The sequence below is a fragment of the Manacus candei genome, unplaced genomic scaffold, assembly GCF_025592945.1.
Source record: "Manacus candei isolate 608988 ecotype Guabito, Panama unplaced genomic scaffold, ASM2559294v1 h1tg000114l, whole genome shotgun sequence".
NCBI lineage: Eukaryota > Metazoa > Chordata > Aves > Passeriformes > Pipridae > Manacus > Manacus candei.
In genome coordinates, this window is record NW_026138162.1 from 717100 (window position 1) to 734395 (window position 17296).

Below are 17296 nucleotides of genomic sequence, written 5' to 3' on the forward strand. Positions count from 1 at the left end.
TTTTTCATCATGCAGAGAGTACAAGAAAATAAACTGCTATTGTATGCCTTAAGCATAGTTAATAAATGAAAATCTAATTTCTTGAGGGGAAAGTTAATGGAGCTATAAAAGCAGATTAAAACTACTTAATGTCACTTATACTGTGTTACTGAAGCTCTGTAGAAACTAATAACTTAAGGTGCTTACTATGCAGGGTCTCAGTAAATGGAACAACTTGACATTTTTTTTACCTCTTGGAATATTAGGACTATTTGGTTAGGATAATATTAGTCTTTGTGCTGGTTGCCAGCTTCTCATGGGAGATGATGGAGAGAGGTGAGTTTGTCGCCTGAGAACTGTGGGTAAGGAGTTTGGCTTGTGGTTGAGGTCTAAGGAGGTTTTTCAATAGTGAAAGCTTTTATGCCACATATAAGCTGATCTGCACTGTTGTCACTTTACAGTACAAGTCGTGGGTGAAGTAGTGGAGTATGAGCTGTAGTTTATTTCACAGAATCGTAAATGAAATGCCAATACTCAGTACAGCTTAACATATTGTGAAGATTTTTGTAGTATTTCTGAATACTGCAGTATTTGAAAAATTGCAGGGGGAAGGGGAACTGACATGATAGAAACACAAAACCTCTTTGCCAGAATTGCCATTTGTGTGTTTTCAGGAAAAGAATTGTGATGTGCTACTTAATTTTTTAAAAAATTTCCATAACTACAGTCTTCATTTTAAAATAAGAGTTATCCTGGCCTGAGCCATAAACATTCTTTTCACTCACATGTCTAGATTTATTCAGCTAATGTACAGTCTCTGAGCCTGTGGGTTTTTTTTCTTTTTTACAGGTACCTGATGCAATAAAGAAGTGTCAACGTGCAGGCATAACTGTACGTATGGTCACAGGTGATAACATTAACACTGCTCGTGCTATTGCATTAAAATGTGGTATTCTGAATCCTGGTGAAGACTTCCTGTGTTTAGAGGGCAAAGACTTTAACAGGAGAATACGCAATGAAAAAGGAGAGGTAAGCATACTGACTATGTCAAGTGCATCAACAGATATCTAAAGTGTCCTAACTGTAAAATATAACCAATGCTTTTTTTGCAGATAGAGCAAGAGCGAATAGATAAAATTTGGCCAAAGCTTCGTGTTCTTGCAAGATCTTCTCCCACTGACAAACACACTCTAGTAAAAGGTAAGTAAAAACTCTGAGCTTCTAAGTAAAGCTAAATTTATTTTTTTCCCTGCTTCTAGGGGAAAAAGATAGGACTAAGTGGTGGGAAACACCTGTTAAGGTGTTGCCAACTGATTTTTTTTTCTGCTTGAGAAATAGAACCAAGTATAGAACTATATTTTGTGATTGTTGGTTTTTTGTTAGGGGTTTTGGTGTGTTTGTTTTTTTTGAGACTGAAGAAGACAAAAACTGGCTTTCTCTTTCAGGTTTAATCTTTGCCGTGTTGTCAATTTAGAGCTGTAACACTGCTATGTCATTTTATTGCAGGTATAATTGACAGCACTGTCTTTGACCAGAGGCAAGTTGTAGCAGTAACTGGTGATGGTACCAATGATGGTCCAGCTCTGAAGAAGGCAGATGTTGGATTTGCTATGGTACGATTTTTTAAAAATCTTCAATATTTTATCAATAACTTACCAAATCACTTAAGATTAAGAGCTTAACATACAACGAAGTTAATGGAGTCAACTTCTCTCTCACCTAATATTAATTAGTTTTTCTTCCAACTTTAACATGTTTTCAGTTGATGGAAAATGTCCTTGTGGCATTTGCCATTGAATAAAATTTTAAAAATGCAGATTTGCAGTTACTTGCAAATCAAAAACCTTTTACACCAAAGCTTGTTACAAAGTGTCAGAACAGAATTACAGATACTGAAGATATCTGAAATATGTTCAACATAAAGGGACTTCCAGCAGTAAAAGCATACTGTGTTGACTTAACTTAAGCTTATATGCAATATGGAATGAACTTAATCATCTTTCCCATGAAATGATACATAGGAACAGGGAGACTGACAGTTGATGTTTAAACTGGCTTTGGAGGCCATATCAAGTACATCTGAAGCTGCAGCATTTTATGACAATTTAGGGTCTGCATTTGTCTGGATGATTCCTTAGATTATGTGGCTTTCTCAGTTTAAATTCTCAACTACCCTTTTACGTGGTTGCTAAACCATGTCTTGGCTTTTAAGCGCTAATACTAGATAGACTCATGCCTTAAGTATGTAGGTTTCATCTTTCTTGTGCTTCTTTCAAGATACAGTAAGATAGATTCCTCAACCTTCCCTTTGCCACAAGATTCCGTCTCAGTCTTAAACTGAAGACGTGCAGTTTGGTGCTAGCAGGTTACTGTAGTCTTTAAAAAGGCATTATTAAGCATTTGAAGGGAAACAAAATGAAGACCACACTCCTCCTACACCACATGCAGATGCACTGACTCAGATTCTAATCTTGAGAGAAAAAAATGGGAAGAGGAAGAGCTTCACATCATTCTCAAGGAGCATTTTTCAAAAGCATGACTTACAAATTTGACAGCTACATCTGAAATTTTCTCTAAACTGTAACAGTGTTGTCTTAATGAGTGTTCTGCAACTGTATAGCTGTTGTATTTGCCACTGTCAGGGGCCAATTTGTTTTCCTCTTCTAGAACTTAAATGTTTCCTGCAGTTGCTGTCTGTGTTCATCTGTGTAAGAAACTGTTTTCCATAACTGCTTATCTAAATAGCACTTAAAGTATACCATCCACTGTATGATATCTAAACGTGTACACATAGCTGTGCAGGTCACTCATATCATTGACAAAGTAATATATCAAGAGTAAGGATCATTAAATTTACTATCGAGTTAGAGGTTTTGGAATGCCAAAAGCAACATAAAGATCTTTGAAGTAGATGTTACACAGAAGTCATCTTAATTGTTTGGATACTGTAGGAGACTACAGGTGCTTAAAATTTAAGAATGTCATATTGCATTGCAATGCATATGCAATGACATTGTATATTCCACTGTTTGATGCCAATGTTCTTCTGCAAAAGGTTTTTTGTGATGTTTATCATTCTACTGTGTTCCGAGCACTTGTGTTACCTGCTGCTGGAATCCATACAGGAAACCGTTTAGGGCAGAGCCTGAACTGTGTAGCACTGCACCATCTGGTGGCGTTCAGCTTGAACAGGGTTCAGCAACATTTCTTTGGGGAATGGGTGTGTCTTTATCATCAACTTGGGGATTTCTATTAAGGTCTTTATTTTAAAGACATGACTTCTTTTGTTTGTTTGTTCAGATTTTGCCATGCTTGAGTAGAACTTAATTCAGTAGGCCTTTAGGTACTTACAGTAAAGGGATCCTTCCAACATGGTGCATCAAAGTGAATGCTGACCAAGGATGTAATAATAGCTTTTATCACATAGGTCAGTGCATCTCGTTATATTTCATGGTGTTTTTCTTTTTCTACCAGGGTATTGCTGGAACAGACGTAGCTAAAGAAGCTTCTGATATTATCCTTACAGACGACAACTTCACAAGTATTGTTAAAGCAGTTATGTGGGGACGAAATGTCTATGACAGCATCTCCAAATTTCTTCAGTTCCAGCTTACTGTCAATGTAGTAGCAGTAATTGTTGCTTTTACAGGAGCATGCATAACACAAGTACGTACCAGTAGTGGATTGTTTCAGCTAATAAATGTTGAAAATGTCATGACTGATTAACTCTTGTCAAACTTTCAGTTAAATTGTAGTCCAAAGAACATAATGCTTTCCAGATCATGCCAGTGTTGTATAATAAATGCCTTTAATGGTTGAAACTTGTGCACTTCTACTGCATGGTTTATGTATCTATCTTTATAGGATTCTCCGCTCAAAGCTGTGCAGATGCTGTGGGTAAATCTCATAATGGACACATTGGCTTCGCTTGCCCTGGCAACAGAACCACCCACTGAAGCTCTTCTGTTGAGAAAGCCTTATGGTAGAAACAAACCTTTGATTTCTCGTACAATGATGAAGAACATTTTGGGTCATGCATTCTACCAACTTGTTGTGGTATTCACACTCTTGTTTGCTGGTAAGAATACTGAGGCTTTATGAAGTTATTCTCAATGTTGTAGAGAGATGTGATTTTTTTTTTTAAAACTATTTTTTGTTGTAGTGTGTGTAAAGACACTAATTAAGCTGCTGATAAATGCCTTTTATACACAGGTGAGAAAATTTTTGATATCGATAGTGGAAGAAATGCACCTCTGCATGCTCCTCCTTCAGAGCATTATACTATAGTATTTAATACATTTGTGATGATGCAGCTTTTTAATGAAATTAATGCCCGAAAAATTCATGGTGAAAGAAACGTTTTTGAAGGAATCTTTAACAACGCTATCTTCTGTTCTATTGTTCTGGGGACATTTGTTGTGCAGGTAAGTAAATTCTTGGAGGGCCGGGGAAAATGCATCTAGTACACTGATGTACTTGCTTACCTGAAATGCCAGTCAGCTAGTGCCAGGGATTTAATTTCTGCAATGTGAAAAAACTTCGGTGTTAGACTTGCTATAAGTCACTTGCAGCTTCATGGTGTTTTCAGGTAAGACCTCTTTGAAACTGGTAAAACCAGAATGTAAAAGAACTTGTACCTTTTGAATTTTCTAGTCCTTCAATTTGACTTTAGTGTTCTAGTCTCTTGGCAAAATATGAAGTTGTGTGTGTCATCTATCCGTTCATCCCCTGCCCCCAAATCTTCCTTATAGTATCTACCTGTGCATCTGAATGACAGTCCATTTAAACAAGCATAGAAAAAGTACAACTTGTATTTTCTTAATGAGATTAGGACATGAATAAGCTTTAGAAACTTAAATATCAGTCTTTATCTTACTAGTGCAGAAATCAGTTATATGCATTGGTATATATTTTAGAGTTATCTGTAGAGGTGCTGTTTTAGGTGAAGAAAACTGATGTCCAGGTGCATGTACGGGGATTTGTAAAAGCTAAATAGTTAACTCAGTATATGCTAACAAATGAAATGAAATTATCTTAAATTGATTGGGTTAACGAACTGGTGTTGAGAAACACCAAGTTAAAATTCAATCTAAAGAAAATAGTTTACAAGAAATAGTTTCACCTTCTAAAGGGCCTTAACTTTAATTAATCAGAAGAAATAACAAATCAGTATACTACTTTATTTCAGAACACTTTCATTTTAAATTAACTTATTGCAGATGTAAGATTTAACCTACCCATTAATCTTATTTTTAGGGTTGCATATGCAGCAGATTAACTGTTGTTGTGCAGCAAAGCCAAACATTTAGAAATTACTCATACAACTGTGTTCCCTTTATAAACTTGGTGGCCTTCCCAAGTCCTGAGTTTTTGTCTGTGTTTTATTCTGTGTTAATAAAAGAAGATACTCTTTGGCTTTTCAGCTGTCATGTGTCCTACTTAATGGTCAATACTGTCTCCTTTTCATGCCTGCCCTGTTACTTTAAATTGTTGATTCTCCAGGGCAGACTTTCATGCATATAGTTCCTATACAGAGGGATACCTTGCTTATTAGAGTTCATACAGCTTGTTGTAATAGGTAAGTCAGTAGGAACTCAGTTAAACTTTTCTGCCCCCTTCCCCCACAATTCCTATATAGTTGTCACACTGTGGTGATTTAAATCTGACATTTAACACTGATGGGATACATAGTAATATCCTGTAGATTTACTTCTGAAATATTTCATGTCTTACACATGTGTTTATAGGAGAAATAATCGCTGTAAATTTGTAGCATCAAATACATGCTGTAACTGTGAAATGAAAAAACTGCAAGCAATATGAAGGACTCAACAGGTTTTTGTGAGTGTGACGTTCAAAGAATGACTGAGTAGTTCTTGAAAGACTGAAAAGCCTAAAAGATGGCTTAGGTTTGGAAACCTGCTCAAACTGCTGAGATAGTGGAAGAGTATGCTTAATAAGATGAGAAATCTTATGTTCTAATGCAGAGTTGCCTGTAGTGATCTTGACACATTAGGGAATTTTTTAGTAACAGGTCACTGATACATGTTTAACGATGTTGCTCTTCACAGATAGTTATTGTGCAGTTTGGTGGGAAGCCTTTCAGTTGCTCAGAACTCTCAATTGAACAGTGGCTGTGGTCCATTTTCCTGGGCATGGGCACACTACTCTGGGGCCAGGTAAATTAGCATTTTTCAAAATGCCAAATATCTGCTTGTATTAGTATACTTTACATAGAAAATACAAATACACTAGCATTCAGCTCTTTCAAGTGTACTGTATGTGGGTATGTGGAATTAATGGTAAATGCTGATGAAAATTGACTAGTTCAATAGCTAGAAAGTCCTTAGTTTGAATACATTTCATAACTAGGTTCTGTGGCTGATTTGTTGAGTATTTTTAAACTAGAATCAGCTGTAGTTACCTTTTAGATATGAAATTATATCTTCAGCCAGATGAGTGCTAGAAAGTTTTGTAAGAATACAAGATGGAATGAACATGTTAATGTTGAAATACGTTTAACTTGGTGTTAAATTTTTTTTTTTTTTGAAAAATCAGAGTTGTTAGACTTGCTAATATTTTCTTGATTTCAAAATGTCCTGGAGTAGCAAGAAAGGCAGCAAAACTCAAACCAACTTTCTCTTTAATCTTCACTTGCATAATTGTGAAATAATTGGAAAGTCTTTCCATGTATTAAGCTATTACATTTTGACTTACCCCCTCTTCCCCAGGGTTTCATTACTATTGCATGTATGACAGTGCTTGTAAGCACCTAGCTTATTTACAGGAAACTTTAGAGTTATGGAATTTTCTGTTATTTAATGACAGTTGTTTAAACTTTTCATACCACATGAAGAGTTTTTCATTACAGTTTATTTCCTTCTGTTATGTAAAAGAGACTCCATGTTTCAGCATAATATTGGTAGGGTGTGTTTTAGTTGTAAATACATACATAGATGCATATTCTAAAAGTGGGTACGCTTTTTAAGAAGGTTCTCTAAAAAATTAATTATTTAAAAAATCAAATAGAGTCACTCTGAGGTTTAAAAGTAGCCTAGAAGAGAATTGAGACGGCTTGAAATACCTTTGACCCAAAATGTCTTGCGAGGGCAGAGCTTCCCTACTGCAGTTTATTCTGCTCTAGCATCTCATTAAAGTCAAAGAGCTGGGAGCATTCATAGTAGCAGTTTCAGCATGAAGGGCTGTTTATCTTGCTTTTGGAGCAGTCTTTTTTCCTCTACAGCTGTGGAAATGGTCCCCTAAGTTTGCGATAATCAAGGAAAGCAGACTTGGAATTGATGTGGAGCTGCTAGATGGGATGTATGAAAAGATGACGCCCCCTAACTACATAGTTCACCAGAATAGCCCTGAAGGTGGGCATGAAAAGGAAAGCTGGAACAGCCAGATGCAGCTTTTGATTAGCTTAGGATAAATAAACTGCTATACCCCAAGTAGCAAAGTAACAGTTTGGGATACATGCAATTTTAAAAACATCACTCGTCTTGGAAATGGATTCATAACTTCCAGGTCACAAATGAATGAATGTCTGTTCTGTATTTCTGAATTAATTGTGGCTACTTTAGGTCTCATTTGAGGTAACACATCATGCTCATTAAACTGGTGGAGCTCTGAAAGCTCTAGATACAAGTATAAGCTACAGAATTAATGACTTTTTAGCTTCAGTACTGCTCCTTCCTGGCATTGTCAGGTAACGTTAACATGGAATTCTTTGTCCATGGCAAGGTTTTTTTGTAGTCCAAGTTTAATTTCACACCTCATTTGAGGTGGTAAGGATATTCACAGCTTTGCAGCTATTCAGCTGGAGTGATCGCTCTACGTTGATGCATTTATGTAATTGCTGTTTTCAACTTTGCTAATTGTATGCAGGATATCATGCTAAGCCTTTTTTTTTGTTGTTGTTTAAAAATAAAAAAAGAACAATCCTGATTTATATATTTCATTCACTGTTAGTTGATTTCAACAATTCCAACCAGCCGTCTGAAATTCCTCAAAGAAGCTGGTCATGGAACACAAAAGGAAGAGATTCCTGAAGAAGAACTAGCAGAAGATGTAGAGGAGATTGATCATGCTGAGAGAGAATTGCGTCGTGGTCAGATCTTGTGGTTTAGAGGCCTAAACAGAATACAAACTCAGGTATGGTCTTGAAAAAGGTAGGACACAGTGGGTTTTATGAGGGAAATCTCTCCACCTCCAGCCCTTTTGACTAAGGTGGCAGTTCTAAGTGGTGTGACTGAGACTGTCAAAAGGGGGTATGGGTGGATGCGTAATCCCTCAGGGTCCTCTGTTTTCTTCAGCTTTAAATGCAACTCTTGCCTATGTATCTGCTCTATTTTTAAAAAAGTGCCTTTTTTTCTTTACTTTTTTGTGTGTTATAGATGGGATGGTCCTTTCTCTTGTTCTCTCTCTCTCTTGCTGAGCAAGCTGTCACAATCTCTGATTCCTTGCAGATGGATGTAGTGAATGCTTTCCAGAGTGGAAGTACCATTCAGGGGGCTCTAAGGCGGCAACCCTCCATCGCCAGCCAGCACCATGATGTAACAAATATTTCTACCCCTACACATGTAGTGTTTTCCTCTACTACTGCTTCTACTACTGTGGGGTGTGAGTGTGTGTTCCTAAAGTGCATGAAATTAACATTTCCTAATTCACGTACCTAACGTTTCTCATTTTCTCCTTAGTACTTAAAATCATCGTTCAGGCTTTTATAGAGCTCTTCCACAAAGTGGAGTCCTCGAGACTTTTTTTTTCTTAGAGGGCTGAGAACAGGTGGAACAATTTCAACAAGACTTTAATGTGAAAGCTGTGAGCCTGCACATCCTGTGCCTTCATCCATTCGTGTACAGAGGGATTTTTAAGATAAACAGGGAAAACTGTTGTAAATTTTCGAGTATATGCCTCATAGGGTGACTTACATTGTATAAGTGAATTAACTGTATAATCGTGGACCCAGGCCAACAAAAATAGATCTCTTGCACTGCAGTACAATACTTAAATAAGCAAGCTGATTTGGAAGCAAATGATATGTTGAAAATATGAATGTAGTTAGAGAATGGAGCACTAAATGCATTTTCTTTGTAGCATGTGAGGAACTTTATGAATCTCTGCTTTCGTTGGACCTTATTTACTGAATAACAGCTTTCTCAACATCAGGATTCAGGTGGCAAAACAAGGCTTCTAAAATGCATACAAGTCAGAAGAAATATGTTATTAGCTAATATAAAAAGAAAAAAAATGTTTAAGCATTAAATGGGGAAACTTCCATTCAAATCTGAAGGGTTTTTTTTCCTCTCTAGGTTCTTCGGGGAGCAGTTCATAAGCCATCAGTGAAAGAGAAGTTTGTGTCACCTTAATTCTGCCCTCTCTATATTGTGCTATTAAGTGGCGTTTCAGTTTCAGCCTTCCTCTCTGTAGAGGCTAGAGATTTAATTACTCTTGGATGTAGGCCTAAACTCTGGAGCCTGAAGATGCATAGCAGTTGTAGTTAAATACTGATAGCCAATATCTTTGCTAAAAGAATTTTCCATCTTAATTATATATCACGTTTAACTTCCTTCTTTTAACTTCCTTCTCTAACTTCCTAGAGATCTGGTAAATAATTGTTTTTTAAAATAGCTCTGAGAGGGCTTCTTCTCCCTCTTCCCCTACCCACTTAATCTTTCAGATTACCAGGTGGATGAAGACCCTTAATTTCAGGAGCTGTCTTAAATGAAATAGTCTCTTCAGGTTTTTTTTTTAATTTGTTGGTTTTTATGTTTGGGCTTGGCCAGAATTTGCGTGTGAGCTTGCACAAGTGTTTGACACTGTATTTGTTCTCCATTGGTGAGACAGCTATTTCCCTACCTTGCAGTATTATTGAGAAGCTCTGCTCACAAATTTGCATGCCTCAAGAACACAAAATGAAGCACAGGATTGCATCTCCTAGTTAAAATGCTAATTAGTAACCTGTATCCCTAACTACACTCCAGAACATTAATTAGACATTCAGAATTCTCTAGAGAGCAATGTCATTCCATGCTGCTATTTGAGCAGAATCTACTGGGCACTGCAGCATCTCATTGCATCAAATGACCAATGCAGATACAGAGCTACCATGGGAGAGAACTAGTTTTTTATCCTCACGAAGTGGTACAGCCTTCTGCTACACTCTCTAGAAGGACAACTTTTGATAGCTAATATATGTATTAATGGGAAGCAGATGTGTTACCGTCTCTCTTTTGGAACTATTTGTTGGAAGAAAGTTCAGCTTTTCCTATGAAGGTTGCAACTCTTAAGCAGCTGTCTGGCTAGGACGACTTGGAGTGCTTACTGCATTCCATGCTATTCTGGTACTTATATGAGCAAGGCCTGATGACAGTATAAATTACACTTAACAAATTGTCTTGTTTGCTCCTCACTTATGCAATTTATTTATAGTTATCCCTCTAGTCTAATTATTGTGAGTAGTTGAAAAGAAAGCCTTAAAAATGCTAGATTTACCCTTTTAAAATATAGCTTAAAATGCTGATAGTTTGATTTCTGTCTTTACGGCTGGACTCTTTGATGGTCCTAGGTTTGCTGGAGTGTCTAGTCCACTTAGGTAGTATGCATTTTGCATGGAAACGGAACCTTTATTGTGGGTATGTTTATATTCTATGATAATTACAGCTGTCCTGTTAAGCCAAAAATTGTTTTCCATTACTACTGATGTTCTAACTTCTCATCTGTTAGCAATAAAAAAACGTCCCAGGAGACATTCATATTTCATGTTGCCACATAAATGGCACAGTGGGATGCAACATGCCAAATAAAGGCATTGCAAACTTTCAGTCTGACACTGTCACTGCTAATTTTCTTGGTAAGTGCCAAGACAGTTTATGCAGCTGGCTGGACTTGTTTAAACCTCATGTAACGCACCAACTCCTTGACAGCGTGCTCAATTTTTTCATGGGATGAACAGTTAAGTACTAGCTGCTCTTGTAATCTTTTCTCTAGCACATTCAGCCTATTGCCTGTCATCCCTTTAGTGATAGTTATGTCCTCCCCCTTGCGTGCGTACCCCACCCCTGTATTGTCCCCGCACCCCCTGTGCCCTCTTCCCCGTCTCCATGGTGAATTGGGCTCAGCATGAACCTGTAGTATAAAAATGGGGACACGATAGCTTTTGAGTAAAATTCTTTGTGCAAGTGGTCTGAGGGAGGAGCTGTGGGGAAACAATGCTATTTCTAGAGGTCAGGACATAAGACTTTATCATGTGCAGTGATTCTGTTTAACAAATTTGATTTAATGCATTGCTTTTGGGGATCCCTTCTCTGTTTACAGTGAACTTCCTTGTTGTATCTTAGCTGCTTTGAAGTCTGTGCTCTTGATCTGCTTGATCTTCCAGCCTCATTCCTTCGCCTGGAAGTCACTTTATTTTTACTATCACGGAACAGTATGGAAGTACTAGTCATGATGTATTTCTCAGCTTGAAACAGGTCATCTTGGATGTGCTAAAAAAAGCTTTAAATTTGACTTGCTGTTTGTAACAGTAAGTTCTTATTTACTACGGAGTTGCTCTGCTGCTTACTGTTTAACACTATTTGACACTGCTTTGCTGGAGACTTAAGGATGTTGAGATTGAATGGGGAGTTAACAGAAGGCGGAAACTGTATATTGGCAGAAGTGTTGGACAAAGAGGTCACGGACTTGGTTTATCAGTTCAAGAATGAATCCTGAATTCCTGTAGTTGGTCAGGGAGATGTGGGACTTTAGAGAAGGGGGGTGTGGGCAGCTGGTTTGATCATTCAAATTACAATTTGAAATTCAAGTCAACCTAGACATGCACAATTAGTAAAATGAAGCTGTTCTTTTAACTATGAAAGGTTTAGCTATGAATCTGTAAGCTTTCGGATTTGAAAAATATTAAACAATATAAAGATACAAAACAATACTCAGCCTGGGAATTTCATCCATGAATTCAAGGTAAATTGAAGACTCGAGCAAAGGCTGATCACCCTGCTTTTCTCATACTTGTTGGCACTTAAGTAGTCTCTTCAAAGTTACAACCTGTCCTGGCTACTAAACTGTACAATACACTGTTGAATTTCATAGTGCTGGTCTTAAGTTTCTAAAGCACTATTCACTAAGGAACTTTCTATAGTGTGGTAAATGGGTATATACTCGAATTTTTACAGCTGTTATAGTGCTATCCTTTTTTGCATGACTTCGTTAATGTTCAGTCATTGTGACATTGGCTTACACTTGCTTGGCTTTTTCATAGTCAGTTGACATCCTAATTCCTAGCATGAGAATTAGTAACCCTTTTTATCCCCTAACTTATTTTCAGCATATCCCTCCTTCTGTCCCTCCAATCTCCCCCAAGTATTCAATAAAACACTCATTAAGATTTATGTAATTTGTAAAGAAGTAAATAATTGTTGGCCTCACTTCTGAAAAATGCTTAGCCCATGTTAAATAATTGAACAATTCTAGTGCCACGTCTGAATTTTTAGGGCCCTTCAGCTTTTTGCATTACTTTCACAATTTTTATTCCTACTGTGTAGACTGGCAGTGCTCTACTGAAATGCTCTTCATTTTTTACAGTTTATTGCAAGTTCCACTGCATCATACAAATTCGATTCACTCATGTCTAGCTGTTTGTGGATTCAAACTCATAAGAACCATGCCATTACCAGTAAATCTGCAGCATTTTAACAAGCTTTTTTTCTTTGTTTGCAGATCCGAGTGGTGAATGCATTTCGTAGCTCCTTGTACGAGGGGCTAGAGAAACCTGAGACACGAAGTTCAATTCACAATTTTATGACGCATCCTGAGTTTAGAATAGAAGACTCCGAACCTCATATTCCCCTTATTGATGATACTGATGCTGAAGATGATGCGCCAACAAAACGCAACTCTACTCCCCCACCCTCTCCCAATAAAAATAACAATGCGGTTGACAGTGGAATTCACCTTACAACAGACATGAACAAGTCTGCTACCTCTTCATCCCCAGGAAGCCCACTACATAGTTTGGAAACATCACTCTGATTGTAAGCTGAATGTTAACACACTAGCTGCTTTGTAAAGAAATTGAAACTGGGTCTCTTCACACATTATGATGGACAAGATGATATTCTTGTCTTGGACTTCAACAGAAGACACACTTGTACGAATGTAGATTTATTTTTTTAAAAAAAGCTTTCTGCCAGACTGGAGGGTGCTTTTCTGGGGGTGGGAGTAATAATGAACTCTGACAGATAAACAGTAACTCGGCATAAGTGACCTGTGGATCATCTGTTGTACTTAAGAATGATCCTGAAGAGTGTGTTAGCAGAGCTTTAGTTTATCATGATCCTTTTCTGAGGGGAAGGCTGGGAAGGTCAAGGAGGCCCTGGATCATTGAATTGATACTTTAATTTCTGCTGTTGGCTGTTAATAATTTGGATTATTTATGTTTATAAATGATACAGATCTGTTTACAAGGTTTGTAGATACTTTTTTGTTCCTGTTCATAGATGGGAAGCTTCCTTATAAATGATGCAGAGAAGAAAACAAAAGAAAACAAAAAAAATAAAAAAACAACAAAAAAAAAACTAGTCCTTCAAATACTGCTGTATTTTCAGGAAAAGGGTGTTTCTATTGAAACTGTACTAAATTTTGCCTGCAATTTACCTTGTTAAATATTGTAGATAAATTGCTACTACTAATAGCCAAATAGATAACACTAATGCTTTGTAAAAACATGAGCAGTGGTGTTCTAATGAAGTTATGGCCTCTGTCCTAATTAGTTTCTTAAATACATTTACTACTTAATGGTTTTGAAACAACTGTTTAATTTTTAAAAATTTTGAGAAACTTAATGAATAACTTTTGTTCAGAACTTAGGATTGTTTAATGCAGGACATCAATATGTGATGGAACTTGCTTGAAATATTTCTGTTATCTCGGGCAAAATGGATTAAATCAAAATACATCAGAATCTTAGTCCTTTGTTTTTGTCTAATCATGTTAGTTTAGTGCTGTCTTGGTGAACTGTGAGTGGAACTGTGATTTTTTTCTAATCTATAGAATCCTTCATGCAGCATGAGGGCTGTTGGCATTTTGAAAGGTTGTTAGTGGGTAGCATACATGTTCTCCTTTTTGTTTTTGAAACTTGTTTGTAAACATGAATAAATCTGCCCTTTTGTTAAAATAAAATTGCAGCAATGGTTTCTTACAGATCTTTTTTTCTCAGCTCCTTCACTGGAAATATGGAAAAGTACTCTTCTGTATTACTGGTTAACTTTAAACTGCAATTTCAAGATGGTAACAGCCCCACTCCAGATAGTACTTTGGGTAAATGGAATCATGGCGGCTGCCTCCAGAATGAATGTGTAAGCTAAGATACTCAAAAGTCTTCACTGAACAAAAGGATACTCCTTGAGAATGAATAGGTCTGCCTGAAATTCCGAGACTTCCTGTGAGTACTGTGTAATAAATGTATCCCTGACAATTTAAGTGAGGGGAAACTGAGAACTGACATATAGCATGCGTGAAACGCACCAGAACTGACAGATTGACTGAAGTAGTTACGGTGTTGTTCAAAGACCAAAAGATGATCGAACAGTACTTTATCTGGCACTTTCTCATGCTTTCTAGGTCTAATACTGCTTAGAAGAGCAACAGAAGGGAGGAGTCATAAACTTTTTTTTTCCCAGTTCTGTATTCTTTGAAATAGCGAGTGAATTTTTTTGTCAAATAATCCAGAATTTTTAAAAGAGTCCTTTCAAAGGAGTGCAGGAATTAAGTTGGTAATGGGGAAGGCGATAATACCAGAGCAATCTGCAGAAATTAGCAGATTGGGAAGCTCAAGCAAATCTTTCCCTTGTGGTGGGATACATCCATGCTTGAGTTTGTCCTTTAGAGGCTAATGTTCAACCTGTAGCACTGTATCCAACTGTCAACCACTCCTGAATTCAGTCTTTTCTGTTGTACTTCAGTAAATACACTGAATTTTAGGCAATGGGGGGGGGGGTTTGCACTTGACACTTTGTATAGTAATTTTTCCCATGTGTTTCTAGCACTTTTCTTACATCATAGTTCTTATATAGAGTGCTTGGTAGGGGGATCAGTTTTTATATAAGCTGTTCACTCTCTACTACAAAAGTTGGATAAGCACTGGCTTAAAATGAGAATTTTCTTTAGCCATGAAAAACACTGCCATGTGAAAAAGTATCTTCATTTAACTTCATTAATGAGTAATAATTTGACTTCATTTGAAAAACAGACTTAAATTTTTCCCTCTCCTCTAGATGTGGTCATGACTGCATGTTATATTTTTGGAATAAAATTTACACTTAAGTCTTTTGCTGGGGGGTGGGAGGGTGAATGTAGGCTTTGTACATCAGTAGTCCCTTTTGATTCTGTTAACATCAGTGTGCTGTTCCTACAGGAAAATTTCCTTATAGAAATGAGGAAAAGTTGTTTTAAGAGGGGGTGTGTTTTCTACGTCATCTCAAGAAATCATAACGTTGCCTAGATTATTAAGTGGTTTTCACTAAGGTCATGAGGCCTTCATTGCCTTTCTGGTTGTAAGGTTTACTTGTCTTTCTTCTTGTAATTGAAATAAATAAAAGTGCTGTTCATCTCAGTCTGTATGAGGACTGAAATTCTTGAATGTCAGTATAGTACTGATTTAAACCTGAAATGCATGCCAATTCTATAAAATAGCTCTTGCTACAACTTTAAGCTCATTCGCTTTCAAGAGGTATATATGGTATATATGGTATACATGGTCAAGTAATAGCAACTTTGAACATAAGCTCAGTTCTAGACTGACTGCTGTTTTAAGTGGCTGAAAATGCTGTTTCCTGGGTAGGATGTCTGTTATAGTTGCGTATAAGGCAAATGTTAGGACACCTCATCTTGGCTTTGAAGGAGGGATGAAACTTGTCATATAAGAGCACTCATTTTTTCTCTATTGGTCTTAACAGGAAGAGGAAAATGCTGTATCATAGAGTAGTCTGGAGAGAATAATGCAAACAAATGCCTTAATGCCAAACCAATGGGTAAATGCAGAATTTGCAGCAAGTATAAGCAGACAAAAATATAAACTAACATACTCAGTGACTTTCTAAGAATAACAGGAAGTTTTCCAATGTGTTTTGAAGTAAGGAAGCAAGTGTAATATTCATGGAAGGATAATTTGTGTATGGCTGACTGTATTGGGAAGTTATTCCAAAGGCCTGATAAGTTCACTTGCTACTGCTAGTAGTTTCAACCTCTGCAGAGCTCTAGAATAATCCAGATCATATTAAGAATTACATGAATTAAAGCAGAACGTCTTTATGTTCGTACTGCTTTTCTGATGCAAATACTTTGTTCCAAAGAGCTCCTGCTTTTTTCCACCTCCACCCTCTCCCCCAGTAGTGCATATCTTCTACTCTTACAGATTTCCAGCCCTCACCGAAGTGAACCTGGCCAACATGGAGAGTCCAGCTCCAACTTATCTCCATTGGCTTCCTTATTCAGGGCCACGTAATGAGAAATTCTGGGCCAGAATAAAGAGCCTTAGAGCTGTTCCTACTTCCCTTCTCCCCTGAACTGTATACAGAGCTACCTAACCACCCTCCTCAGGAGACTGCAGCATCCATCAAGGAGACATGACTTACACAGTGTCTAAACCAGAAGCCTCCTACAGGTACTACTTGTCCTTTATGCTCAAAGAAGAGGGTATGCTTAGAAAATTATGAGATGGGCTTAGACATGTGAAAGAGGACAGCATGTAAAAGGTAGCTCACTAGACAGTGAGTCTTTACTACTGTTAATGTGCACCTAACATCTAGTTTGCTACAAAATCTGTACAATTATTAGGCTGAAAAGGGTTCCTTGGCTTGCCCCTACTAGAAGACAGTGGAAATTAAGCCTTGGAAAAATAACTAGCAGGAGTATTTCTGGGAATTAACAGCTTTTGGTGGAAGTGTACATTCTGGAATACTGGAAGATCACCTGACATCTCATATTCTGGTGTAGTGACAAATGTCAATCCATATGTGAAGCAGTAGTTGCTCACTGAAATGGAAGTATGCATCCTGTATCCCTCTGAGTCATTGCAAAGCTAGTAGTAGCATCTAACTATTCGGAATATCTTCATTGGCTTTCCTAGGCTGCCTCTCTTGCAGGGCATGAAGCTGAAGTAAGCTGGAAGACTATGACCATACAGAAAACTTACTATGTCTTCCTCCTTGGCAAAGGCACAATCTTGGCATTGCCCTATGACAACTGCTAAGGCACAGAGTGAATATGACTTTTCATGTTTTAAAGTTTTCAGTCTCTTGCAGAGAATCAGAGTGTATAG

At 37.3% G+C, this 17296-nt stretch overlaps 1 protein-coding gene across 8 annotated transcripts in view; it reads left to right on the top strand.

Annotated features, from left to right (window-relative positions):
- The window catches only part of ATP2B1 (ATPase plasma membrane Ca2+ transporting 1), a 62261-nt gene extending 46672 nt beyond the window's left edge, over nt 1–15589 (top strand). For 3 of the 8 annotated variants that reach the window (XM_051770082.1, XM_051770080.1, XM_051770081.1), the window contains exons 13-22: nt 829–1008; nt 1092–1179; nt 1486–1592; nt 3454–3645; nt 3844–4057; nt 4192–4403; nt 6051–6158; nt 7951–8133; nt 8376–8534; nt 12697–15589. In XM_051770082.1, coding sequence (XP_051626042.1) covers nt 829–1008; nt 1092–1179; nt 1486–1592; nt 3454–3645; nt 3844–4057; nt 4192–4403; nt 6051–6158; nt 7951–8133; nt 8376–8534; nt 12697–13008 — 1755 coding nt within the window. In that variant the 3' untranslated portion in view covers nt 13009–15589. Of the gene's footprint in view, nt 1–828; nt 1009–1091; nt 1180–1485; nt 1593–3453; nt 3646–3843; nt 4058–4191; nt 4404–6050; nt 6159–7950; nt 8134–8375; nt 8602–12696 lie in introns of all 8 variants that reach the window. The other 5 variants (XM_051770084.1, XM_051770085.1, XM_051770086.1 and 2 more) reach the window with 4 other exon arrangements.
- The last annotated feature ends 1707 nt before the right edge of the window (nt 15590–17296 follow it).